The sequence below is a fragment of the Crocodylus siamensis genome, chromosome 1, assembly GCF_052110815.1.
Source record: "Crocodylus siamensis isolate JL-2025a chromosome 1, ASM5211081v1, whole genome shotgun sequence".
NCBI classification, from domain to species: domain Eukaryota; kingdom Metazoa; phylum Chordata; order Crocodylia; family Crocodylidae; genus Crocodylus; species Crocodylus siamensis.
Genome location: NC_143395.1, coordinates 156,285,184 through 156,312,185, shown reverse-complemented (window position 1 = coordinate 156,312,185; position 27,002 = coordinate 156,285,184). Strand labels below are relative to the sequence as shown.

Here is a 27,002-nt window from a genome sequence, read left to right as displayed (position 1 = left end):
ACTGAAATATTTTCATTTGTCATACATACAGCAGGAGGTGTTGTGATTTCTTCTTTAGCTTGCTTTAACACTTCATTATGTATTGTAACTGTATCTAAAGCCCAGCCTTTATGTGCTCGAGTTGCTTCTTGTCTCATTGCTGTCAGGAATCCTGAAATGCCAAGCCACAAGATTTAGTGTTTTATCTGCAAAACTGATTATGTGTTGTAAGTCTAGATGGATTCTCTCAGAAAGGCTGCTCATCAGGCTACAGTAATGGACCCAAGGCTTGGGTCCCACATGGTCCTGGCTTTCTGGAAAGCATGCCTGTGTTTCATACCCCTCTGTGTAGTGGGAACCCTGCAGTACAATTGTCAAAATTGTGAACTGGGCACCATTTATTCTTTTTTGTGGAATCTCCTTCACTGGAGGTTTTCAAGAAATGGCATGTAGGCACCTATCTGGAGTGGTTTAGGAACAGTACATCCTGTACCTGTGCATGGGCTGGACTACATGATCTTTGAGGTTTTTTTCAACCCTATGAATCTATGATCCAAGCCTTTTTTGGAACTGTTGCATGCTCTTGGGATATTAAAAGATATTGCCAAATGAAGCAGATCAGTTGTGGTGGGATGTGTCCTGCTACTGTTTATCCATTTCATTGGGCAAAGCATATGTAGCCTGTCATCCTGCATTAGGCAGGAGCCTGATCCTGCGAGACAACAGGCAACACGTTCCCTGTTTACAGAGATGCACCTTGGAAATTCCCTGGGGCACGTTTCTGTAAGCGGGGAAAGCCGAGGTTTTCTGTTTGCAGAGATGCACCCAGGGAAAGCCCCAGAAATTCCTGGGGTACTTAGGACCCCAAGCCCCAGGACTGCCTGCCCAGAGTGGCTGGAAAGTGCAGGCAGTTCTCAGCTGAGCACGCTCTCCCACCAAAAACCTAACAGATATCTGCTACAATAGAGTGGTGCAAATTGATACCATCTGTGTCACAGTCACAAATTTTAGGTATTTTTTGTACAACAAGAAGTATGAACATCTGTTTGCTTGACTTTTGTGCCGCCACAAAAATGTTTATGCAGACATAAAAGTGACACTTGTTTCCACCCTCAGAGTTCCCACCAAAGCTGGAGATGCTCTGGCTTACTCTTTCCCTCTGCAGGAATAAGATAATTGGAGAAATCCCTTTTATGGACAGCTTATGAACTTAAATTCCATTTGTGATCTGTGGGCATGTCTACATGAGACACTACAGTGATATAGTTCATTGCTACAGCAACATAGCATCGCCAGGCACAAACTATGATGGCGACACTACTGTGCAGTAGCAACAAGCCACTGCACAGAAGTTTGCTGCTACTGTGCAGTAGTGTTTGAAAAAAAAAGGTGTGGTGATGGGACTGCAGTAACACCAGTTACAGTGCAGTCATTTAGTACTTGGTCAAGCAAATACTAAATGACTGTGTAGTAACAACTGTGCAATCGGCCATTCATGCAGATGTGGTCTGTCCATATCATTATACTGTGCACTGCTTCATTCTCTTTCTAGTAAGGTGGGGTGGATAGCACTAATTTGTCTGTCTATGCATTAGTTAAGGGTTGGCCAACAAGTGACACAAGTAGCCTGTGTGTGGCACACAGCAAACTGGGGAGGTGAAAGGCAGCACAGGAATAGATGGGACAGGAAACATAAAGCAGCACAATGGATCAGGCAGGGAGCTGAAAACAGAGCAGCAGATTGGGCAGAGGTAGAGAACTGGCACTTGGAGGTGGTGCACGGCTGGTTTGTGACATGCTAGCTATAAAGAACGGCCCCCAGTAAATTAACTGATTGTTAGGCACTATCAACACCTGAGTAGATCTCATCTGGGAACAACAAAAGTGGACCTGTATTCTAGAAAAAAACAGCTCTTTCCAGCTTTTTTATGGGGGGGGGGAGGGGGAAGAAGAGGGGCTGGGTGAGGGGTGATACAGTGTGTATGCTAGATTTTTAAAAATGACAAAAAGTATATCTGTACTGCAGTCACAGCAGTGACTCTGGTGTGGTTTAGCTTTACAGTACTTAGCTTGGGTAGTAGTAGCAGTCTGGAATCAGCAGCAGAGAACTCAAGACAGGCTGTGAAACGCGTCAGAGAATAAGATTAATTTAGCTCATGCTGATTTCTTATGGCCACAACTAGACTACCACCAGTATCCAAACTAGGTAGTTTAAAGTTAATTCAGGTATCTGCACTAAACTAGAGTAACTACTGTAACTGCAATCTAGAGGTGTCACAGCAGGAATTTTAAAAAAAGCATCAAAGGAGGGATGTTGGAGCTTCCCTGTGCTAGGTAATGTATAGACATACAATAAAAGACAGTATTTTCCCCCTGGTGCTTAAAGACTCAATCTGCAAACAGTTTTTTTGTGCTAACTTTAAGTACAGTAGCCTAAGTGCTGTCAATGGAAACATAAGAAAACATGCCTTAGTTAAGTGTATCATTTTTGTGCGTAAAAAGTGTTTTGTCTAAGCCACTTGTATCACCATTATCATTAGACCAGTAACAATGGACATCACAGTAGAGTTGAGATTTTGGGAAGAACAATATGAGAATCATGTAAACTGATGTGAAGAAGACATTCTATACACAGCGGAAATACAGGGGAAAACACAAAGATACTTGTGGAAAATGTAGGAAGTCAAATAGGAGAGACTGACGTTGCTCATTACACATTACACAAACTTTGCTTTTGATAATATGTGCAGAGATCAAGCACTGCCATATACTGAATGGAATACCAGACCTGCTAAAGTGCCTGTGTTCATGTTGTCCTGTAAAAACTATTGTTCATGGGTTACAGAAATCAATACAACTTCTAAAAATTACTGCTGGTAGTGTACAGTATTATAAAAATGAATTAAAATTTTACTCCAATTTGATAAAACTCTCACGCATAGTCCTCAGCATTCACCAATATAATGCTACTAACACTATTACAGATTTTGGGTCTGATTCATAGATGCAATCATTCTACTTTTTCCTGCTCTGGTAGAACATGGCAGCCCTGTACCTAGTTTACCTTACTCGAGGAGGGCCTTTTTCCTCTTAGAAGAATCCTCTAGCAGCTCTTACTGCCACCACAGTTCCTGTGCCACTGTCCTTCCACCCTCAACCTCAAGTGCAGCCATTCTTTCTGTTTGGCTGCCCCTCCTCCCAACACACACACCAGTGCCCTCAAGGGCTAGGAACAGACATTACACATAAACTGGTTTACGTGGTCAGAAACTGGTTTAAACCTGTAACAGACAAACATTCAGTGCACTGAAACCAGCTTGAGATAAACCTGGCTGAATGTAGTATCAGACTTAACTGATTTGGGTCAAACTGGTTTATGCAATGTCTGTCCTAGGCCCCTTCCTGGTTGAACTTAAACCAGAGTCCTCCCCAGCATCCCAGATGCTTTGCAGCCCTGGGTGGGGCTCTCTGCTCCACAGCAGGACTCTGCTCCCTCGCTGAAGCTCCAGCAGAGACTGCAGGCACAGCAGGGTCTGTCTGGCTTCCTCCTGCCCCACCCCACCCTTGCTTCTCAAGCAGGGATTCCCCCCTTCCCTCCAACCCCTCTCTCATAACATGGACCATAGCCAGCATGTGGTATGCTAGCTAATGCTGAGAGGTGTCTGTGTGAGGCAGACAGGACAAAGGCAGACAGGGTAGTGTCCACTTAGGGTTTTTTGGAGCTAAAAGAAGAGCCTGAACTAATGAGAGAGGCTTTTGTTTTCTTGATAGGCTGATAAACACTGTGTTAGTCCCTGTGTAACTTCATGCTGTGTAACTCCCTGCTGGCTCCCTCACTAATCAGAGTGTATTGCTGGAGCCTGGCCACCCCGCCCCACCCTGCCTCCAAGCTCAGCACTGTGGAAGGGAGGGAACGCTGCTCTAGCACCCCACAGCTTCTAGCATGAGCCACTGCAGGCATGTGCCTACATTTTTTCAGTCCAGAGGAGATGTCTATATGGTGACAAACCAGTTCAGCCGAGCCAGGTTAGACTAAACTGTAAAGATTGATTCAGTTCAGGCTCAGGCTTTTTGAATGTCTGTCCCTAGTCAAATACACTGTGCTCCTCCAGGCAGTGTAACCATATCTATCCTGTGCTCTGGGAGCCGATTAGCACTGCTGAGGAATAGTGCCAATTTGCCTGCTCCCCATACTAAGTACCCTGCTTCCAATTTAGGAGCAGACAGCACAGTAAATTTACAGTGTAGACTCTTTTGGTTGCTATTTTTGAATCATAAGATAATAGCATGCTTTGACTCTCCTTTAATATACTTGTTAACTGTACTCTTCATGACAAAAGTAGAGAGCTGTTTTGACCTGCTTTTAATACCATCTGCTTAAAAAGGCACTAAACATGAAAAAAAATGTTGAATAATAATTTGGAAACCCTCACATATCGGCATTATGCAACCCTTCAATAATCTCCTTTGGAAATTGACTTAGATATTACTGGTTTCCATAGCATCACCCATAAAAAGGTTAATAGGAATTGCAAAACTACCAACTGCAGATAACTTGTGTGTATATACAAAGAACTAAGGGATTTATCCAGCTGAAAATAGATTTCACAGCTGCTATACTAGAGAAGCTCCCCACAGGCATTTTGTATGCTGCAGCTAGAGAAATGATTCTTCTTCAGAAATATACCTCAAAGGAAGCTTCATTTTTTTAATTTGTACCATGTTCTGATAAAACTGATTTTCTTTTAATTCAGGTAATACACTTAGGCAATTCACCATCGCAGCCTAGTTTTTGCTGTGTTTCTGGTTACTCATTGGAGTTGTTTATCACACAAGGATTTTTTTCTTCAAAGCAATGAGAAAAACAAGATAATCCTAGATTTTGTTTACTTGTACGTCAGAGGTGTAACCCAGAAAGATCTGGACTTACAAATTTTGTTTATTCATAAATTTGGCAGGTAGCAATAGTTTTTACAATATCTATAGGGAGTTAATTTACTATGAAATGTAGATTATTTTCTACAGTGTATGCTCACTTCTTCTTTCCTATTGTGTGATGTATAAGCTACAGAAGAATCTACAGAAGTAGCTCTATATTTGCAACTTATTTTTGCAATATTTGCAACTTGCAATTTGGAAAGACACAAATCATTATAAATCATAATGAAACTGGGAAATAAAACATATTTCTTTAGGAGCTATACCATTACGTTTGTCACTATGTTATGTCACTAAGCAGAAGTTTATCATTCATGAACTGAAAAACTACTATTTCTCATGTTTTCATCTGTTTTTCAATATACAGAATTAAATTACATATGTAATAAGATGCATCAAATAGTAGTCAAATACAGTACACTGTACTATAAATCAGGCAGAAGGCATGGTACAGATGCACCTGATAGATTAACTAAATCAGAGATGTATAAGCTTTCATGAGCCCAAGCTCACATCATCAGATGCTTACAAAATACACATACAAAATACAAAGGACAAAGCAGAAAGTGTGGGGGTGGGGTCAGTGCTAAGGGCAAACAGTAAGTTTTATTCAGGTATTGCCAGTACTTTAACTACCATATTTACCCAAGTCCAAGATGACTTCAACTTTAAGATGACCCCTCCCAAGAATTAAATTCTATACATGGGAAATTGTAAGTTTGTTAGAATTTTCCATGTATACAATCTAATTATCAGAAGGTCACCTTAAATTTGTCCTCCCACACCACTGAAGTAGAGAAAGCAGTGGCAGGAGGGACAAGCAGCCTTATCCCAACCCCTTGCCCCCGCTTCTACCACCGCACCACTTTCTTTCCTTAGCACCTGTTCCCTGCCACCTCCCCTTGCCACTTGCCCTCCTCTGGTGCCCACCCTGCTTGCTATAGATTACCCTGTGGTAGTTCTGGCTTCAGCTCTGGTTCTGGCCAGGTAGCAGCAGTGGCAAGTCCAGCTCTTCCCCTAGGTGAGTTGGGGCTGGATTTGGAGTGCAACAGCTCCCCTGCTGCTGCCTGATCTCCCCTGTAGTCTCTTTCACACTGCATGGTCTTCCGTATGCTCCTACCACTGAACACCATATAGTCTCTCTAGCACTTCTCCTCCAACCACAGTCTCCCCACATGCTCCCCCATGCTATCTTCTCTGCCACACAAGCCCCTCTGAACCCCTCTGATCCAAGCCAGGCAGCAGCTCCAGTACTCAAATCCAAGACTAGGTTCCCCCCACATGTTAAACGGGGGAGGGCACTTCATCTTGGATTCAAGTCAGTACAGTACCTTGTGGATTAAAGAATCCAGTCATCCAAAAAACAGGTGGCCTCCCTTCAAATATCCAGGTAGAGAATTGAGTATTTCTTTCTAGAAGTTCAGTAAACCAGAACCCAAGTGTAGAAGAATCCCAAGATACTCTTTTCCACAGCTGAGGAATTCGAGCATCATACATATTGTCAAGTGCATCTCTCAAACTCTGAAAAAGTGAAAAATCATAATGTATTAATTGGTTCAACTGAGATAGTTTCTATTTAAAGAGAGTATTTTTTAATAAGATAAAGAGTTCATCACTTGCCTCACTCATAATGATGGTTCCTTCTATAGCTAGTTTAAGATCATACAGACTGTTTCGGAGTATTGAGATAACCTTTTGCATTCGATCAATTTCTTGACGAAGAAAAATATTCATAGAATTAAGGTGTCCCATCTTTATTAAACGATTCTTTACCTAAAATACAGGAACGTGAAGAAGCAAGTTAAATTTTAAAATTCTGCAATTAATATTGGTGTGTATAATAGTTCAATATCATAGCACTGAGAAAAGTTATCAATAGTGCTATTACTTGAGATTGTGGGTGGCCTTTTTAGACAGAGGTGAGGACTCAGAAGAAGTCAATATTTTTATCAGCCTGATTTTCTCTAAGGGAACAAAGACTCTGATGAGGAGTGATTAAAGATGTGATGAGAGTTTAGGGCCATGTTTGCATCAGGACAGTGCTTCTTAGAGCTGAAAGAAGGAGAGAAAGAGAGAAAGAAAGAGAGAAAGAAAAAGGAAGAAATAGGCAAAAGAGTCTTATGGAAAATGAGGCAAGGAAACATTTGTGATAGTGAAACTAAGCAGTTTTAGTGCAGCATATAGATTCTTAGGGCACCTATACACAAGCAGCAAGGTTGCTCTAATGCGCTGTAATTATGACACATTGGAGTATGCTCAATTAATCGAGTCTGCTGGAGCATCAATTGCCGTACTCCAGCAGACTCCAGTGTCCCTGACCTTAAAAATGTTGGCGGGGGCACCTTAACTAAAACTCATTGAATGAGCTTTAGTTAAAGCAACGCTACCACCATATTTAAGCGCAGGAGACTAATACACAAGACACTCTGGGCACTTCAGTTAGAGTGACTAGAGTCTGATACCTGCAAGCCATGACTGAAGTTCTGAGTTTGACTTGACTATTCCAAATCCAAATACTATTACATGAAACACGTGAATGAACAGCTGTGACAGAGAAAGCAGTGGTGGGGGTAAGGAGCCATAGTTTCCTCCCTGTTCCAACTGCACAGTCTCCCCTGTGCTCCCCCCGCCACATGCCCCCTCCCCTGCCGCACAAGCCACCCCAGCTTGAGGTAGGCCAGCTCAGGGGCTGGAGCTAGAATTGACCCATCACCTGACCTAAGCCAGTACTCAAATTTAAGACAAGGAGGTTCCCCCTCACACACACAATCACCTATTTTTGCAAGATGAAATGATAAATGCCAGTGTTGCTCAGAGTTCTCCTGTTCTACCTGTTGTCTTGAGGCAGGAACAGAGAGTTGCTACCTCACCATTCACAATAAACCAAGCAAATTTATTCTCAGTGTTATTTCAGGGTGTTTCTGCAGACCCAGGAAGACAGCACAACACCCATTCACAGTCAGTTTATCTTCACTGCCAGAATGACAAGAAGCTTATTTATTTTAATTAACAAATGTTTAAATTCTATTCAAACCAACTGAGAAGATGGAGTAAGATGGCTGTGTCACTAATTATAGTGTCCTTTGTTTATAGAACGATTTTAAAATTTTTCCGCCTCCCCCAACTTCTTATATGAAAACTCCACAGATTTTTTTTAAATGACCTCACCTCATGGGGTATGTAATCAGAAGGCAGTTTGTCCAGCATATCTTCAGCTAATCGGTATACAATGGCTTCACGGGTTTCTCCTGCTCCTCCTCCACTTTCCTTGGGTTGAATATTGGTAATGGTATCCAGAACATCAGCTGCTGTATTACTTTGATATCTGAAATTTACATTAAGACATTAAGAATATTTCAGAAATCACAAGGTAACTTGTATGCTTTGTATAATCACAGAACTTAGATGTGTGAAAAACTGTAGGTCATCAGACAGATTGGAAACTCCACAGAATAGAGATTATTTTCATTTTCATCGCATACAGAGCTAATTTCATTGGTCCAAATAAGGCCAAATTTTATGTGGCTGTAAGAGAAGAAACATAGCTGTTCCCTTCCCCGTCTTACTGGGCACATCCCTACATTTGTAATTCAGATATAGGAAAGAAGAGCAAGTACAAATGGCCGCTATATCCCACCCTGTTACCAGAAAAGTGAGGAGGGGGAAAAACTACTCCAACACTACATTGGCATTTTGGAGAAGTGGAAGGAGAACAATCTACGTCTGTTAAGAAATGATTTACCTGAAAGAAGCAGGAAAAGTAATATGGTAGAGAGATACCATTTCTTTCTTAGGCTGCTTTTTGGCGGTAAGCATGGAAATGACTATGCAAACTGTCCCCTCTTATACAAGGCTAGATGTAAAGATTCAATCTAGCTCTTGTTAAATAGCAAAATCCATTCCACCACAAGGCAGTTCAGAATTGATAATAAAACTTGCCAGATTTACAACTCTGGAGATTAAAATTTTCTAGCCTGGGCACTGCTGATGTAATTTTATGTTCTGAGTCAGTAAATGCAGTGAATACAGTAAGTTTATGCTGCATCTGGTAGAAAAAGAGGATAAGCAATGCTAGGCCTGTAATGTGAACACAGCTATATGAGTACTTTTGTTATACTGCTACCTAGTGGCATACGTAGTTGAGGGAATATTAAGGAAAATATATTACTACCAAGTGGTTTATGCTTTGGTGTTGCAGGCCTGGCAGTCACTATCCCAGGGGTCAGCAACCCTCAGCATACATGCCAGAGCATGGCACGCCAGGCCATTTTCTCAGCACACCACAGTTGGCCTGAGCTCTGAGCAGCTGCCTCTGGCCACGGAGCCCAGGCTGTTGTAGCAGGTGGCCAGGAGGCTGTGAGCCCTTCTACAAGCAGCCCGGGCTCCATGGCTAGCAGCAGCTGCCCAGAGCCCAGGCCGGCTTCAGTCAGGAGGCTACAAACAGCTGTACTGGGCTCAAGAGCCCAGGCTGGGCTTGTTTCTAGGCCAACGCTGGGGGAGGGGCCTGGGGCAGTGCAACCCGGCCCCTTCCTTGCTGTCCAACCTGGAGGTATGTGTGCAGCTACCGCCACCACAGAGCTTGGCCAGGGCTCCGGATCAGCTGTTTGCAGCCTGCTTGCCACTTGCTGCAACTGCCCAGTGCCCAGCCCAGACTCTGGGCAGCTGTAGCAGGTGGCAGGCAGGCTGCAAACAGCTGCACTGAGCTCTGCAGCCCTATCACTGGTTCCATGCCAGTGGCAACTGCATGTGCACCTCAGGGCATAGAGTGGGGAAGGGGCCACAGCAACACAACCCCAGTCTCTACCCCACAGTTTGCCCAGAGGTGCACATACAGCCCCCTCTAGCAATGAAAATTGGGCCCCTTGTGGCTCCCCCACAATCTGCCCCAGTACACCAAGTCAAGGCATGGTTCACGGTTGGTTGTTTTTGGCACTCAGGCCAGAAACGCTGCTGACCCCTGCACTGTCTCTTCCTTTTTAGTCAAATACACGAGGAAGTTATTCACTGCTTTATTAGCTGACTCAGAACATAAATTTACACCAACTCAGAGCATAATTTAATGTGTCAATTTTACCTATCAACCTTCAGATGACACTTATCTCCCTTGTCATATATAATTATATAAGAAATGAAACTAATAGTTGTGGCTTGGAAGGATGCATGTGAGCTCTTAAAGTAGTTAAAATTTAGAGATTATATCATAAGACTGGAGAAGCCAGCTGCAGCGGTTTAAAAGAAACATTTTGCAAGTGTAATTACAAAGACTATAAATCAGAAAAACTAGGATAAATTACTTACTTGTTGTTTAGTTCCTCTGAAAATATCATCACACTTGTCTCTTAGCTTGTGAGAGCAAGAATGGTGGAAAACTCAGTGTTTAAAGCTTACTGACTCCACAGAGTAGTGGCGCAAGGGTAGAGTGTGAGTTTATTGGAAGTTATGTCCCACCCCCAACAAAATATAAATACCATTTGCTCAATATCACAGCCAGCATCTTCAGTTCTTCAGCATAAAAGAAGAAGCTCCCATGATGATGTCACTTAAAAAATATTACGCATATAAATACATATAACATGATAAAAATATCCTGCTTTCCCCAAATCAAACCAAAAGTAGAAAACTTTGGAGAAGCAGCTGATCCTCAGATTTTGGGGAGAGATGGATGGATGAATGGTAACACAGTTGAAAAGCTAAATTCAGAGAAGGAAAATTATGGATAAGTCATTTTCATTTCTCTAATGGCTTATGTCAAGAGTTTTACTTTTGGAAAGATAGAAAAAAGCAGTAAATAAGGCCAGTGCCAATAGCAAGATCAGGGAAGGCTTTATTATAAATAACACTAGAAAATGGACTTAAGAGGCCTCTTCAATAGCCAGAGAGCATGGTAACAATGCTGCATTTTCTAAGTGGAGATAAAATACAGACTAAAACGTCATTCGCACAAAAATGGGCCAAACTGAAAATAAGGGACATCCAAACTAAAAAGCTTTTTTAGAGTGAGAAAATTGGACTTCCCTCACATTGGAAACAAATTCTGAAATATGGAATTTGGAAGAGTGAGGACAATATAATTGTTGCACAGCTATCTGCAGTGACTTCTTCAAAACATGCAAAGGCAACCTTGCCCCTAATTTAAGTGAGCTTTAAATTAATTGTTCTTGCTTCAGGACAGCCCATAACAAAAGAAAATGCATTTTGACATCTATTCATATGTGTTTCTCTTTGGTCCCCTCTACATGCTACACTTAAAGCATGATAAATCAGGTAATCACGCCTTAAGCTGTGGCCCAGCTACACATTTAACCATTTAATGGCATGATAAAACAAGCAATAAGCTACAAAGTTATTCAACTAAAATGTGTAATTAACTTTGCAGCTTGATCTAATCACACCATTAATTGAACGTGTGGTCAAGTGGTCCCCTGTGGCTGGGAGCCCCATTAACTGAGGAGCTTGTAGCCACAGGGTGCACCACGTGCAGCCAGCCCCACAGATAACAAGGCTCACAGTGGCGGCAGCATTGTCAGCTGTGGGGCTTGCAGTGGGGAGAACATTGCCCCTCCTCCTTCCCCCCTCCCCCACCATGAGCTCCACACCTCATGAGGTTTGTATTTGGGACAGCATTCCCCATGCTGCTCCACAGCTGACGATGCTCGCGGCCCATGTTGGATTCAGGCCCCTCAGCAGGGGCAGCACAGGAAATGCTGTCTCTGCTCCAAGCCCTCCTGAGCCACATCAGCTGTGGGGCATGAAGCTGCAGGAGCCGGTTGCAGGGGGAGCCTGGGATTGTGATCCCAGCCTGGACTCCCCCTGCACTGGGAAAAAGGCATGGTGGGAACTAATGCACAATCCCACAAATGTACTACATATTATGCAAATGTTTTCTGCCTCTACCACCTCCTGTGGCAATGAATTTCACAAGTTACTTGTGTGCTCTGTAACAAAGTACTTTCTCTTATGTTTAAACCTATCTCCTATTAAATTCAGTGGGTGTCCTCTAGTTTTAGTATTCTGATCTATCTTAAGCAGAGCTAATCAAACAATATTCACAAATACATTTAATGTTATTAAAATTAACCTATTTAAGTTTATCATATCCCACTCAAAGAAAAAGACAAGAACTGAAAGAGATTACAACCTGTCTGAGACGCAAAGATAAAATACAGGTGGAGCTATCCACTGTCAATGCACAGGGGATGCACATGGGTTCAAGTGTACCCCGTGAGATTGGCAGTGCACCCCCTGCGATTGGCCATTGCCAATGGTGTCTGTGGGAGGTGGCCACTCACCACCCCCCCACACTGCTGACACTGCCAGCGGCATCTGTGGGTGGTTGCTGACTGCCACTGGCCACTGCCACTGCCAGTAGCAGCATCTACGTGTGGTCATCGACTGCTGGTCGGTGTTCACCATCCCTCCCCTCCCTGCCAACACCACCGTGGCTGCCTGCAAGAGCTCCCCGCTTGCTGCTGCCACATCCCCACCACTGCCACTCCCGCAGCTGCCTGCGGGCGGTTGCCACCCCCCACAAGCCTCCGGGGGCACGTATCATTCATGGCACTATCCCTTTAAGCTTCTTTTTGCTCAGGGAGGACAACAATACACCATTAAAGATAAGGCAGAAGGAGTCAGCCTACTCAGAAGATTAAAATTTCTAGGACTAGGGATAGACATTCAAAAAGCTTGAGCCTGAATTGATTCAATCTTTTCAGGTGAGTCTAATGGCTAGGCTAAACCACAGACATGCCAGACATGCAGGCACATGCCTGCAGTGGCTAAGGCTAAAAGCCAGGGGTTGCTAGAGCAGCCCTCCCTTCTCTTCTACAGTGCTGAGATGGGGGGGGGGGCATGGCCAGTCCCTGGCAGGGTGCTCTGATTAGGGAAGGCTTCTCCCCTCCCTTCTGACCAATCCAGCAGGGAATTGATAACACTGTGTTTATCACCCCAAACTCAGTGTTTATCACCCCATTAAGAAAACAACACAGGGACATTACCAGCTACCTCTTGATTCTACTTTTGTCCTGTCTGCCACAGCACAGACCATAGCCAGCAGGCAGTCTGCTAGTTAATGCTGTGTGTCTGTGTAAGGCAGAGGGGACGGCAGAATCCCTGCTTAGACGGGAGTGGGGAGCAGAAGCCAGGCAGATGCCTGCAGTCTCTGCTGAGCTCCAGCCAGGGAGCAGAGGGGAGAGACCAGCCCTGCTGTGCTGCAGAGAGCCCCACCCAGCCCAGGGACCATGCCAGGATGCTGGAGGAGTCTGATTTATCTTAAACCAGAAATGGGGTCTGGGACAGGCATTGCATAAACCCATTTTAGCCAAATCAGTTAAGTCTGATACTATATTCAACCAGGTTTATCTCAGACTGGTTTCAGCCATTTTCAAACTGCTTTATGTGCACTGATCATCTGTTCTGTTACAGGTTTAAACCAGTTTCTGATCACTTAAACCGGTCTGTGTGTAATGCCTGTCCCTAGCCAAGAAGACAACTCTGAAGCACAAGCAGTTTCAGGCACTGACGATAATGCAGAGAACTCAAAAACACAGTGGTCAAACTATCAAAAAAAAAAAGTAAAAAGGAGACTTTGAAGGATATGGTCAGGAAACTTGAAACGGAGAGTTTTAAAGCTACTGATTTCCAAGAAGACATTTGAAAATGAATAGTAGAAATGTGCTGGCTAAATTTAAGTAAATCCTGTAGAGACTGATTACATTTGGAACAGCACCTGAAATAATTTGGGTACAGAAACGTGTGTGGCTTGAAACGTTGAAAGGAGAACCTAACTGAAAAATAGGAGTGGGGGAGAAAGGGAAGGGTAGAATAAAAAAAAGCAGGGGGAAAACCCAAAAGAGGAGTGTGTATGGTAACTTTAGCAAGTCTATATGCACCTACTTGAGACAGGATGCCTTTCTATAGAAAGCTACCTCAAACTCTAGAAAAAAATTTAAAGCAAAATGTTGTTTTGGGAGGAGACCGTAACTGTGTTATGGGCCCAAAAGTAGATAGTTTTAATGGAAGTATAATGAAGGACAGAATAATCAAGCACTGCACTAAGATAGATAAGCACAATCTTTTTGACTCCTGAAGATATTTAAATGCAAAAGAGATTTCTTTTTTTATTCAACACCACATGAACTATATACACAAATAGATGTTATCATGATTTCCAAAACATTATTTAACAATGCTGTATCAGCCAAGCAAGGGGAAACTGTCTGATAACACCATGGACCAGTACAGTTATTTATTAGAGAATATACCCAAAAGGAAAATTTGGCAACTGAATATTTCAGTGTTATATGACCAGGAAAGAGTAAGAACTATTAGAAAAGAAAGCAAGCTCTATTTTCTATTATTACTGAAAATAATATAAACCACATTTTCAAAAATATTTTATGGGATGCTTTCAAGGCAGTCATCAAAGGCAACCAAATAAGTAGTGCCTCACCTAAGAAAGTCAGGAAGAAAGGAAATGCAAAATCTGACGAGTGAGGTAGTAAACTTTAAAAAGTATGCTAGAATAATCAATCACAGGAAGTATATTAAAAATTAATAGAAATTTAAAACAAGTTATATTTGTTACAAACTGAACGAGCATAAAAAGCACCTAGCCACACAAAACAGTGATATTATAAAAAAGGAAAACATAAATGCCAGACGATTAGCAAATACATTTAAAAAAATTAAATGACAATAAAATTATACCATTTGTCTGGAGGCTCCAAATGATTTAGCAACTGACTCAAAAGCCATATGTGAAACATTTGCAAGTTATTATAACAATCTTTGTTTTTTAGATCCAGCAAATCCTAAACATGTACATGAATACCTAATTACAGAAAATTTGCCTAAATTAAAACCTGAGGTCCAAGGAATTTTAGGTGAAGACATTAAACCCAAAGAAATACTAGATGTAATTTTCTCAGAAATGGAAATCTTCAGGCCTGGTTGGATTCCCTCCAGAATTTTACAACAGTTCCAGAGCAGAATTACTGCACCTATTATTAAAAGTTTTAAATAAGATACTGAAGAAGAAAAAGACACCTGATACCTTGAGGGAAGCACTTATTGTAGTAATCCCCAAACCAAATAAGGATCCATTCCCTTGTGCTTCATATAGACCTATATCTTTATTAAATCAAGACAATCAAGGCACAATTTTTTTCATCACCTTTAGTGACTAGATTGAAAAGATACTCCCTAAACATATTAATAAAAAACAAACAGGTTTCATAATGAATAGGAAGTTGACTGATAATATCCACAGTGTTAGATCTGATTTTTTATGCACAATTGAATAATGAACCCAACCTATTTTTTCATTAAATGCTGAAAAAGCTTTTGATTAAGTCAACTGGCAGATTTAAAAAACACAAAAAATGAAACTTTAGATGCTTTTGGACTAGGCCCAACATTTCAAACCTAGTTATCAGCTCTTTGCACTAATCCATATGTAGCTATAAGAGTAATGAACATTTATTAGAAAAACTTCCCCTTTCAAGAGGTACATGTCAAGGATGCCCATTATCTCCTCTCCTTTATTCTGTGGTAACAGAACCAATTGCCCAATCAGTCAGCAATATTCTGAATATACAGGAAATAAATATAAAGAAGAAGAACATAAATTGGCATTATAGGTGGGTGATGTTAATTTATTCATTACAAAACTGATTAATACATTATCTAAAATACAAAAAGAAATAATATATGGCAAAGTTTCATGATTTAAAATTAAATATGAAAAATCTGAGCTCCTAGACATTGGTGTAGGACCAAACACACAAAGGACGTGTCTGCATGAGATGCTGTACTATGCATTAGACTAATGTGCAGTAAAGCATAACCATCTACACATGCGCAGGACTGACTGCACATTAAATTAGTCAAATGCACTATTTGCTAGTACCAACATATACACATACTAGGTAAATGGCACATTAGTTGATGCGGTGTAGAACATATGTAGACGCTGACCAGGAGCAATTGAATCCTAGTCAGACCAGGCAGCAGGCTCCCTGCTGCTTGGTTAAGCCCTGATGCGGGGGCAGCTGTGCCAGCTGTGGGGACTGGGACAGGCCAAAATCCCCACGTGGCTGGGGCAGCTGCACCATCTGCAGGGGCAGTGGTGGGGAGACAGCTGTCCTCGCAGCCAGCACAGCTCTCTCAGTCACATGGGGATCATGACCCATCCCAATCCCCATACGGCTAGGAAAACAGCTACCTCTGCAGCTGGTGCAGCTTTCCTGGCCATGTGGGAATCAGGATCCATCCTGATCCTCACCTGGACAGGAAGATAGCTACCCCTGCAGTTGGCACACCTCTCCCTGCCTGGTGGAGACCAGGATTGGCCCCTGTGACCCCTGCCAGCCCATGGTGCTGGTACCTGGGGGGCCCTGGAGCTCTCCCAGCTGATGCAGGGGGGCAGAGCAGGCCAGAAGCAGCCCTGGACTGGGCTGCTCCTGTCTGGCTCAATTTGCTCCCAATGAGGGCACACATAGACATGAGCCCCAAAGCACATAAACGAGTCTGAATTTTCTGCCTAGAAAATTCAGGCACATTGACTGCACATGTAGATGTGCCCAAAAAGAGGTAAAAGATAGCTATAAATATAAATGTGTAAGTACTTCATTAAAATACTTCAGGGTGATTATGGCAGGGCATGTAAGTTTTAATTACATTCCTTTTATTGAAAGAATCAAAATAGGCTTAGAAAATTGATGAAGATATGAAATGTCATGGTTAGCTAGAATTGAGGCAGTCAAAATGAGTATTTTAGCTCAAATTAATTTTCTATTCCAAAGTCTACCTAATATAGTGCCAACAAATCTCACAGATGAGTGACAGACTATGATGAATATATAATTAGGGAAATGGGGACTAAGCCTTTCTAAACACGGTTGCTGCTACTATTCAGAAATTTTGGCTTTTTTCTAGAAATTAGTCCTGAACATGGTCTGAGCTGACCTTATGCTAGACTGTTAGGGTATCTCAAAGAGGATATGAATATACTTCTGTAGCACATTGAAGTCCCATGGACAGTCATGACACCCCCGGTGGCCCTGCAACCATGCCCTGCACTGCCTGTAGGATGCCTTCCCTTCCATCTCACCTGCTACACCTTGATGTGATAATAGGATTAAAAGGGAGGCTGCCCACAGGCTTTAGCATAGGTCCCAGTCTAGCTGAACCCACACTGGGGTTCTTTGGCATCTTACTGGCATCTATACTACTTCCTGGCCCCTTGCTGGGTCTCCCTATCCCCATGTTACCTGTCAGCTTTGTGTTCCTGAGGTAACCCTGGCACCCAGCTTGCTGGACTTACAAAGGACTTTTTCTTCTTCTCCCTCCTTTCTCCCCTTCCCCCCCACTCCAAACACACACCTCACCTAACCAGAACTAAGCAGAAGAAAAGTTTAATAGACATCTTGGGCCATAAATCTCCTGGTCCCAGTATGGGAGGCCTATTTAAACTTAATTGACTAAAATTCGGTTGCCGGGTTAGAGAATGCTGAGGCAAGAGGCCGAGTCAGACAGGGTATGGGTGACATTTGAACAATGGTCCAGGGTTCATCACAACATCCAGCCCACTGGAGCCCTAATCACAACTGCTGTCATACTTTTCCTGGGATGACATGTGGAAGTCTTCCCCACAAAGTTTATAAACACTCCAAGTAATCCCCTTAAGTAATCAGACCTAGACAGGTTACAGGGGTGGGCAGATGAGAATAGGATGGGATTCAACACTGACAAGTGCAAGGTGCTGCACTTGGGGAGGAAGAACCAGCACCATACCTACAGGCTGGGGAACTCCCTTCTTGGCAGTGCAGAGGCAGAAAAGGATCTTGGAGTCATCATTGATGCCAAGACGAACATGGGCCGGCAGTGTGGGGAGGCAGTCAGGAAGGCCAACTGCACCTTGTCATGCATCCACAGATGCATCTCGAGCAGGTCCAAGGAGGTGATCCTCCCCCTCTATGCGGCACTGGTCAGGCCACAGCAGGAGTACTGTGTCCAGTCCTGGGCACCGCACTTCAAGAGGGATGTGGACAACATGGGGAGGGTCCAGAGGAGGGCCACTCGCATGATCAGGGGGCAGCAGGGCAGGCCCTATGAGGAGAGGCTACGGGACCTGAACCTGTTCAGCCTCCACAAGAGAAGGCGGAAGGGGGATCTAGTGGCCTGTTACAAACTAGTCAGAGGGGACCAGCAGGCATTGGGGGAGTCCCTGTTTCCCTGAGTACTGCCAGGAATGACTAGAAATAATGGTCACAAGTTGGCAGAGGGTAGATTCAGACTAGATATCAGGAGGCGCTACTTCACTGTCAGGGTGGCTAGGATCTGGAACCAACTTCCAAGAGAAGTGGTGCTGGCTCCTACCCTGGGGGTCTTTAAGACAAGGCTGGACAATCACCTTGCTTGAGTCATTTGACCCCAGTACTTTTTCCTGCCAAGGCAGGGGGTTGGACTTGATGATCTGCTCAGGTCCCTTCCGACCCTACTAACTATGAAACTATGAAGTATGTTCCATGTGCACTTGGGATTTCCTGCTTTAGAAAACAGGCCAAATCAAGGCACCAGTAAAAGACTACAGTAAGATCTGAAAGTCATGCTAAGCTGAGGCTTATTCACAACAGGTAAAATACAAAACACTGATGCTGATTTCACAGTGCAAGCATAGCTAGGCCATCTGAGAAGAAATAAAGTGGTATCCCTTCCAGTTTATCTTCTATATTCATAATGATTTTAAGCTGGCTCCTAGGTGTCTGGTTACTCCTTAAAACTTTATGTTTTTCCTGGTTATTAATCAGCTTCTTGAGCTGTTCCAAACCAGATAACCCCTTGTCACTGAAAAAGGTAATTCATTTAAATTGAAACTGTTTAAATAACAGGATTTTCTCTGTCAATTATGGCTTGGGACTCTCTTAATTTACACAATTAAAATAATGCTTTGAAGAGGCTGGACTAAGGGTATAAGAAAACAGTAAAGCAGCAAACAGTGCTTCAAGAGGCAGAAATCTCACTGACACTATCCGCTGTTGATGTTGAGAAGCTGGAATAAACAGATTGTCTCTTTTCATCACCTGTTTAACATTCAACGATTGTGCTAGGAACTTTGCCTGTCAACAAAACACCCAAGTGCCTTGGAATGGTAAGATCCCAGCTCTCTCTTCCTCTCTCTCTCTCTTTCTCTTTTTCTCTCTAGGCATAGCTTTCTGAACCTGAATTGTATTAGTTAAGCTTGAGCTAGGTTTCCCTAAATACTCAATTGAACCAAGGTAATATAGTAATTGTTTCTGTTAGTTTTTCCTTGCATGGCTATTACTACTAGTACCATCATAAATTTCATACACTTAACTATAAATAACTTTTATAGTCAAACTGGTGGTAACCGAGTATATTTTTCCTTCTCTACTTCCCCTTCCCCACTTGCTCTGCAGCAATGCTTCTTTTACCTAAGCCAACGATCCCTGTAAAGCCCAAAAATACTGTGGGGTCCACTCATCAAGAGGCTACCATTACTAGGACAGTTAGGGCAAAAGATTGTGACATGCTGGGTTTGAGACGCATAAGGGGATCAGTCTGTATAGGCTGATTGACCCAGTTTGGCTCAGATGTGCCCTAATGAACTGAATGCTGGCCCATGAGGATGTCAGCTGGATACCCAGCCTTATTCAGAGGTATTCTGTTCACCTGCATGCTTGTGTCTGACTGCATTTTATTGTTGCCCTGATGAGCTGATTCCTGGCATATGAGGGTATACATGCTGGTCAACTCGGCCAGGTCAGGTGTGTCATGTTAATCTGTGTGTGTGTATGTATTTGACTGATTTGGTGGCTAGAGAGACCCAATCCCATTGAAACTGAGTCCTGCAAGATAGCGCCATTTGGGGTGAGGACTTGCGGAAGGGAGAAATACTGCTCCATATAGCGCCGCACTTCAAGAGGAACACAGAGAATCTGGAGAGGTTTCAGAAGAGGGCCACTCGCATGATTAGTGGCCTCCATGAAAGACCCTACGAGAGGAGGTTGAGAGATCTGGATCTCTTCTGCCTTTACAAAAGATGGCTGAAGGGTGACCTTGCAGCTGCCTATAAGTTTATCAGTGGAAGACAGCAGGGAATTGGTGATGTGCTGTTTACCACAGCACCCCAGGGAGTAACTAGGAATAATGGGTGTAAACTTGGGGTGAGTAGATTTAGGTTAGACTTTAGGAAGAAATTTTTTATGATAAGGGTGGCCAGAGTCTGGAATGGGCTTCCAAGAGAGGTGGTACTATCACCTAACTTGGAGGTCTTCAAGAGGAAGTTTGATAGTCACCTGGCTGGGATCATCTGACCTCAGTCCTCTTTCCTGCCAGGGGCAGGGGGTCGGACACGATGATCCATTGGGTCCCTTCTGACTCTATAATTTATGAATCTAGAAACACAAGTAACACAAGCAGCACGTTGACAGAATTACAGAGACCCCAGAAGCATACCCTTAATAAATACGTTCACCCCAAAGTGATGGGCAAATCTGGTAACACTCAGGCCCCTCACTGGGCCTCCCTTGACCATGCAGCAACAGGGAACCTATAGCCTTAAGGGCTAATTATGTGACTGACTTTGTTCCCCTCCTACACCACACCACATGGGTAATGCTGTATCATCACTGTCTTCTGTTGAAGCTTTGGCCTCCTTGGCTGCCACTCCTTACCTCTTAGCTAGGCCTCCTAGCCCAGGCCCACTGTACTGGACTTGGCTTTGAGGCACCAGCTGTGCTCTAGCCCTTTCAGGCACCAGGACTCTATCTGCCAGGCCACTGAACCCCTTTTTGGCTGTACCCCTCTTGGGCACCAGGCCTCTGGCCCCTGTTTGGCTTTGTGACCTCATTTTCTGCTCTGCCCCAGGCTCAACACTCATTTGGGCCTTAAACCTACCCTGGCAGGGCTCTAGGCAATTGTGTGCCCCTAGGGCACTAATGGGAGCTCTGAATGCCACCCGTTACAGTTCCAACCCAAACCACCAGTGCTAAACTGCAACTCAAACAATAAGCCCCTGTGCTATAACATAAACAGTCCCTTCTAGGCCCATCAACATCAGCACAAAAGAAGAAGCAGCACTCTGTCCCCTTAAGAGGGAAATCTTTCCCTTACCTCTTGTGCCCTGTGAGCTCCCTGAGCCTCACTGGGCATCCACAGAGCAGTCCCTCTAGCATCCCCTGGTAGCTCTCCTGGTCAGCAGCTCTTACCCCTGGTGCTCACAGGGCCAGACTAGCTTGCTAGCTGGGGCCCTGGCCTGCCTCCAGGTGCCTGCTAATTGGCCTCACTGCCTAGTAGCTACGGATAGTAGCGGCGGATAGTAGCCTGCAGTGCTCCGTTTCTGGGCTGCTTTTCTCTCTGGAAGAGAGCCCCAGGCTCTCTGCTACATCTTCACTTTTTTATTGCAAAGTGCCAGTCTGACACATCTGTATGTCATCACTGAAAAACATGCAGACCAAGCATGACTCTATGATACCTCCCTGCTGTATGGACAGAGCTTGGAATTGTTGAGCAGTTTCCCATCCTGTTTTGAAGAAAGGCCTACAAAGGAAAATCAAGAGAAGCAAATCCAACAGTGTGCTGCTGCTCAAATAAGGGGGGGGGAAAGGAAAAATGAAAATTCGAGAACAGAATGATATGCAGTTGCAGTTATTCTATGGACTTCTCTAGTACTGCCAGAGTCAATGCTTATCTTCTGCCTGTGTTTAATTCTGTCTTTACAACAAGGCTGAGAGAACTAGATACGTTTAGCACAAAGAAAATGAAACGAAGGGAAGGCATGATTGCAGTTTTCAAATATTTGAAAGGCTGCTATACAGAAGAGGGAAAACAACTATTCTTTCTCACAGTACAAGATAGGATGTGAGGCAATGCTTTAAACTGTAGCAAAATCAATTTAGATTATGTCTCAGGGTTAACGTCCTTACTGTTAGGACAATGAGGCAGTAGAAAGGACTGTCCAGGGAAGCTGCAGAATCTTTTTCATTGGAGATTTTAAAGATGAGGCTGGATAAGCACTGGTCAGGGATGATTTAGGAATAGTATTCCTGCATTCATGCAGGGTGGTTTGGCCAGGTGACCCTTTAGGTCCCTTCCAACCCTATGATTTATGAACTTCATAGTGCTTCTTTTTAGGATTATTTCACCTGTGGATTTAAATAAATCACAGTTCATTTTGTCAGACCATTTATCCAGTTATACCAGATCTTACGCATATATTCTCCAGCTTCTTTCCTTCTGTGGTACATACTCAGAGGTGAAGGTGATAAACAGAGCTGATATTAAATTGGTGTTCATTTTCCAAGATAATTGGGATGGGATAGTGGGACTTTGATATATTGTAATTATAGTGCATATCTATGACCTCTGTGATGGGGCAAAATATCTCAATTTCCCACAACCCTTCAATATGGGGGCAAAGAAATGTGCACAATGATGTTCTGAATAAAGATGCCAGAAGACACTGGGCTCCTCAATAACACCACCTTTGAATATTAGGTGTCCAGCATGTTTAAAATGCAAAGGAAATACTTGATAAATCTGTAAATGTCCTAGATACATGTGTGATGTGTGAACAAGCTTACTAATGGCATAATGCTTGCCACAATGATAAAAGCTTCAGAAAAACAAATACATTTTGATGATTCATAATGTTTTGTTAGAAATCATGCAACATTTTATGGAAGAAATAAAACCCAATAAAACTCCGTACATTATTTCAGGGTAAAAAAAGTAAGTGGAAGACAAAAAAACTGTAGCAGATGATGCTAAAAAACCAATTTTAAATAACAGAACACAAAACATTAACAAAAAGATGGCAACCTATGATTACAGCTACAGAAAAAGGCATACTGTAAACAAAGTATCCACTAATTTCTCCCCCTTTCTCTTACCCCTTGAAAAATGCATGGAGTGACAGAATGTACACATTTTATTGCTGAACTTTCTTTTGTGACCTGTGCAGTACCTGAAACTATAAATGAAAGTTTTTATCAATAAAAACATGAATAATTTCATGATGAAGTTGTGTAATGCTAGCACACTTCAAAAACATCCTTTACCTTTCTTCTCATCATTTTTAAAGTGATTCCTTTAAAAGAACATGTCAAATTGCTAAAGCCCTAGACTGCTTTTAGTCTGCATTTATATCAACATAGTTGGGCATTTTAAAAAAATACATTCTTCAGTTAGAAAGTGTGGCTTTCAAAGAGTTCATGAAATTCCTTACGAAGTGGACTTTACAAAGGTCCCAGATTTCCCATATGAAAAGTATACTTGTGAATGTTGGCAGGCTTTGATTGCTTTCAAACAGTAAAAAGACCAAGTTCTTAGAATTAGAATATTTGAGACGCACTTACGTGATATCTGCATTGGGGTGAAGACCAAAGACTTCTGGACTGTCCATGGCAGGGAGGGACTGAATATACTCTTGATACTGTTCCAGAGTTTTGCATACTGGGATTTTATATCCAGTGTAAAAAGAGAAGGCACTCTCAAACATCTTTTCACTGAACCACACCTGCGCCAGTATAGAAAAGAAACATAAAAATCAAAACTTCTGTTTATTTTGACATTCACACAAAGGTTTAAAATCTTCATTATTTTTTCATACTTTATGGGAAGTCAGGGTACTAATTTTGATGAGCACTGCTTATTTTACTCTGAAATAAAGTAATACTATGCTGTTACAAAGTAATCATTTCAAAGCTTGAATTACGTTACATAAGTTAATTTCATTTTATAAAGGTATCCCTGCTTCTCTTTTAAAAGCAGCAGTCAAGGTGGAAGGTCTCACTGGCCAAGAATGATAGATTGTATTCTTGAAAAATTAATTTTACATGCAAGCATGTTGCAGACAGTCTGGTAAGCTTGTACCTCTTTAATAGAAACAAGAATTCTGCCTCCACACATTACAATGGGCATGCCTATGCATGCATTTGATCCAAGGTCAGTTTACTCATGAGTAAACTTTTTGTTAGTAAATGCTCCTGGGCAGGCATCTACACATGCAGGGAATCAGGAGCAGATTTGCTGCTAATGGCAGCAAACTGCTCCCACTTTCTGGGGCCCTACAATGGGCCCCTGCCATCACCTAAGCGCTGGCAGGGAGCACTGGGCTGTCTCCTGGAAGGGGCTGGGACATTACATCCTGTCCTCAGGAACTGCCTGCTGCCAGGGTAGAGACAAAGTCCCCCTGCCACAGCAGCAGAAAGCTCCTGGCCCTGGCTTGCTGATCAGGGGCAGGGAACGTGGAAAGAGCTACAAGGGATGGACAGGTCCCAGCCCTCTGCCCCAGTCCCCTGGTGGGGAAGCTAGCACCTAGCTTGCTGCTAGGTATCTCATCAGCAGATCAGGGCAGGGGGTTAGGAGCTAACCCACCCCTGAAGCTCTTTCCAAGTCCCATGCCTCAATCACCTGATCAGGGCATGGGGCTGGGACTTGCCCCTGACCAGGACAGATCCCAGACCCCACTCTGTGACTGTGGGAGAGAAGCTGGGGAGCCTGTTCCCTGCTGAGCTCTGTGATCACGGAGCTGGGGGGGAACAGACTGGGGAGCCTGTTCCCTGCCAAACTCCGTGCTCGCGGACCTGAATGGAGAACAAGCTCCCCAGCCTGCTCCCCACCCAGCTCTGTGATCACAGAGCTGGGCAGGGGACAGGTTCCCCAGCCCCCACCAGAAGGGAGCTCCCAGCACCAGCTCCATGACTGTGGGGCCAGCACTAGGAGATCCTTATCTCCCAGCCCAAGCTCCACAGTCACAGGCCTCAGGCTGGGAGACCCTTATCCCAGCTCTGGCTCTGCTGTCACAGAGCTGGCACTGGGAGACAAGGGTCTGCCAGTCCCAGCTCCCCAATTGCAATGGCAAAGTGGGGGCTATGAGATAAGGGTCTCCCAGCCCCTGCTTCCCAGTCACAATTTTGGAGCAGGGGGCTTGGAGCTCCCTGTTTCTGGGGCAGGGGATCATAGTCCCCATCTGGGCTCCAGTGGCAGATCCTGTCCTGGTCCAGATTTGCTCCAGGTCAAGCAACTGCATGAGTGCTTCTGCACCATTACTAATCAAAAGTATATTTGCTACTTGCAACTGCAGTAGCAAATTTATTCATGATTAGTGAGTTTTACTGTGCAGTTAGCATTGCATGTGTAGATGCACATGCTTACTGTGCAGTAAACTATGCTACTGTGCAGTAAAGCATCTTGTGTAGCTGTGCCCAACTGCTGTTAAAAATGATAGAATTTTAACTATTATATATTTTAGTAAAAATGAATACTGGCAACTAAAACAGCTGTTGTTTATAATGACTAATGAGTGTATTTTCAGCTCTCTTACCCTTGCAAAGCAATTAAGAAGACGCTTATCAAAATCATCTGTGACCCTGCCTCCATATTGCACCTCTCCAATCATGTACCGTACTGTGCTCCATGATATTCCCTAGATGCAAATTAAGTTAAAAAATATTTTTAATATTTAAAATATAATTTTAAAAAATATTTTAAAAACCCCTATGCATCTTGGGCAGAGCCAACCAACTTCTAAATAGCTGGAGGTTGCACTAGTGTGGACTGTGGGCCCCCAGGTCTCACCCTCCCCCTGCACCGGGCATGTGGGCAGCACTCCCCTGCACCAGTGCACCATGCTGCAGGCTCCCCAGGTGCCAGGGATTTAACTACCCAACCCCCTGAAGCTGGAGCAGGAAGTGAAAACTGAGAGAGGGGATGGAGCCTAGAGAACTCAGCTACTGTAGCAGCTGGAAAAAAACTATGACCATCAAATCTACTTTATAAAAAAGTATTAAGCATTTCAAACATATTTTCTGAACCTATAGTCTTTAGACTAAAGTCCTTGAATTGGACTTGTCGCTACAAGGAGGCATTGCTTCTTCAAATACTTCCTACCACTTCCTTTGCAGTGTTAACGGCAGCCTAATTTAAACTGGGAATGCTTTGGGCACCTTTGTCTTATTTCTTCCTTAGTTTCTCAGTAGCTCTCTGACTGGCAACTTGATTACAGGAGAAGGAATGGATATTCTATTACTAGGTTCTTTTCTAGCAGATAGAAGGCAAAGTAGAAGGAAGGCAGGAGTCTGACTGGTTTTGTCAAGAGTATATTTTGCTTCCTTTCCTGATATATCATTTGCAGGAGTTCAGGAGAGGACAAAAAGAGGCGAAACTGAGAACCAACCAAGTTACAGCTCACATATTCTCTTTTCCAATCCAGCACTGCTACAGGTAGCCTGATACTTGTTCTAACTTGTACTCTGGCTGTAGTTTCCAAATAACTATACATCAGCTGGGAATAACCAAAGTTCAGCACACTCTAACTGCTGCCCATTTTTCCTCTCTCTGCAATCCTAGAAAGTTGTGAGAACCCAGCTAAATTGTGGCTACATGCATCAAGGACTTCATCATGTTCATCATGTTAGGGGAATCCTCAGCAAGGTGTTTGTAGGTGTTTCCTTTCCTTCTGTATGTATACAAGGCTTATGGTATAGAATCTCCCTCCATACTACTGCTGTCACTCCTTGACCTCTTTGAAAAAATAAATCCGGTCTGAAGCTTAAAAGCTGGATTCATTAATTGGTTAAATAAAAACAATGAACTAATGAAGTCATAAATGACTATTCTTAATTTTTACATGAACAGCAGAATGAATCTGCCTGAGATGCAACTAATTTTAGAAATATGGCTTTAACTGCATTGTTTCTTCATGTAAATATATGACACCAAAGTATTATAGCATTAGAGAACTCACGCTATAATGCACCTACTGAAACAGTTCATACACACCTACTGGAGCTGCCCTGTTAAATTAAAATTCTTACTTTATTAATTAATTGATTTACATATGATCATCTGCAAATGCTTAGTTAGGAATAATAGCTTTAATCAGGTATGGTTCAAGGCTATTCACATTTCAGAGTTCTGAAAATACAAGATCAAATTCTGAAATCTTTAAATAGAACTCCTGTTGTAGTCCAGGGAGTTTTGCCTGTTTAAGAACTGAAGGCATTGGCCTACAGGCATTGTCTAATAAATCAAACACTTAAAATAATTATATAGTTTTCACA

The 27,002-nt window shown here is 43.1% G+C and overlaps 1 protein-coding gene across 1 annotated transcript in view; it reads right to left on the bottom strand.

Annotated features, from left to right (window-relative positions):
- The window catches only part of DNAH8 (dynein axonemal heavy chain 8), a 329,691-nt gene that overhangs the window by 1,336 nt on the left and 301,353 nt on the right, over positions 1 to 27,002 (bottom strand). The window contains exons 87-92 of the mRNA XM_090046651.1: positions 25,265 to 25,366; positions 23,295 to 23,455; positions 8,086 to 8,242; positions 6,538 to 6,690; positions 6,249 to 6,438; positions 30 to 151 (exon numbers count right to left, since the gene is read on the bottom strand). Of these exons, the coding sequence (XP_089902777.1) occupies positions 30 to 151; positions 6,249 to 6,438; positions 6,538 to 6,690; positions 8,086 to 8,242; positions 23,295 to 23,455; positions 25,265 to 25,366 (885 nt within the window). The remainder of the gene's footprint in view (positions 1 to 29; positions 152 to 6,248; positions 6,439 to 6,537; positions 6,691 to 8,085; positions 8,243 to 23,294; positions 23,456 to 25,264; positions 25,367 to 27,002) is intronic.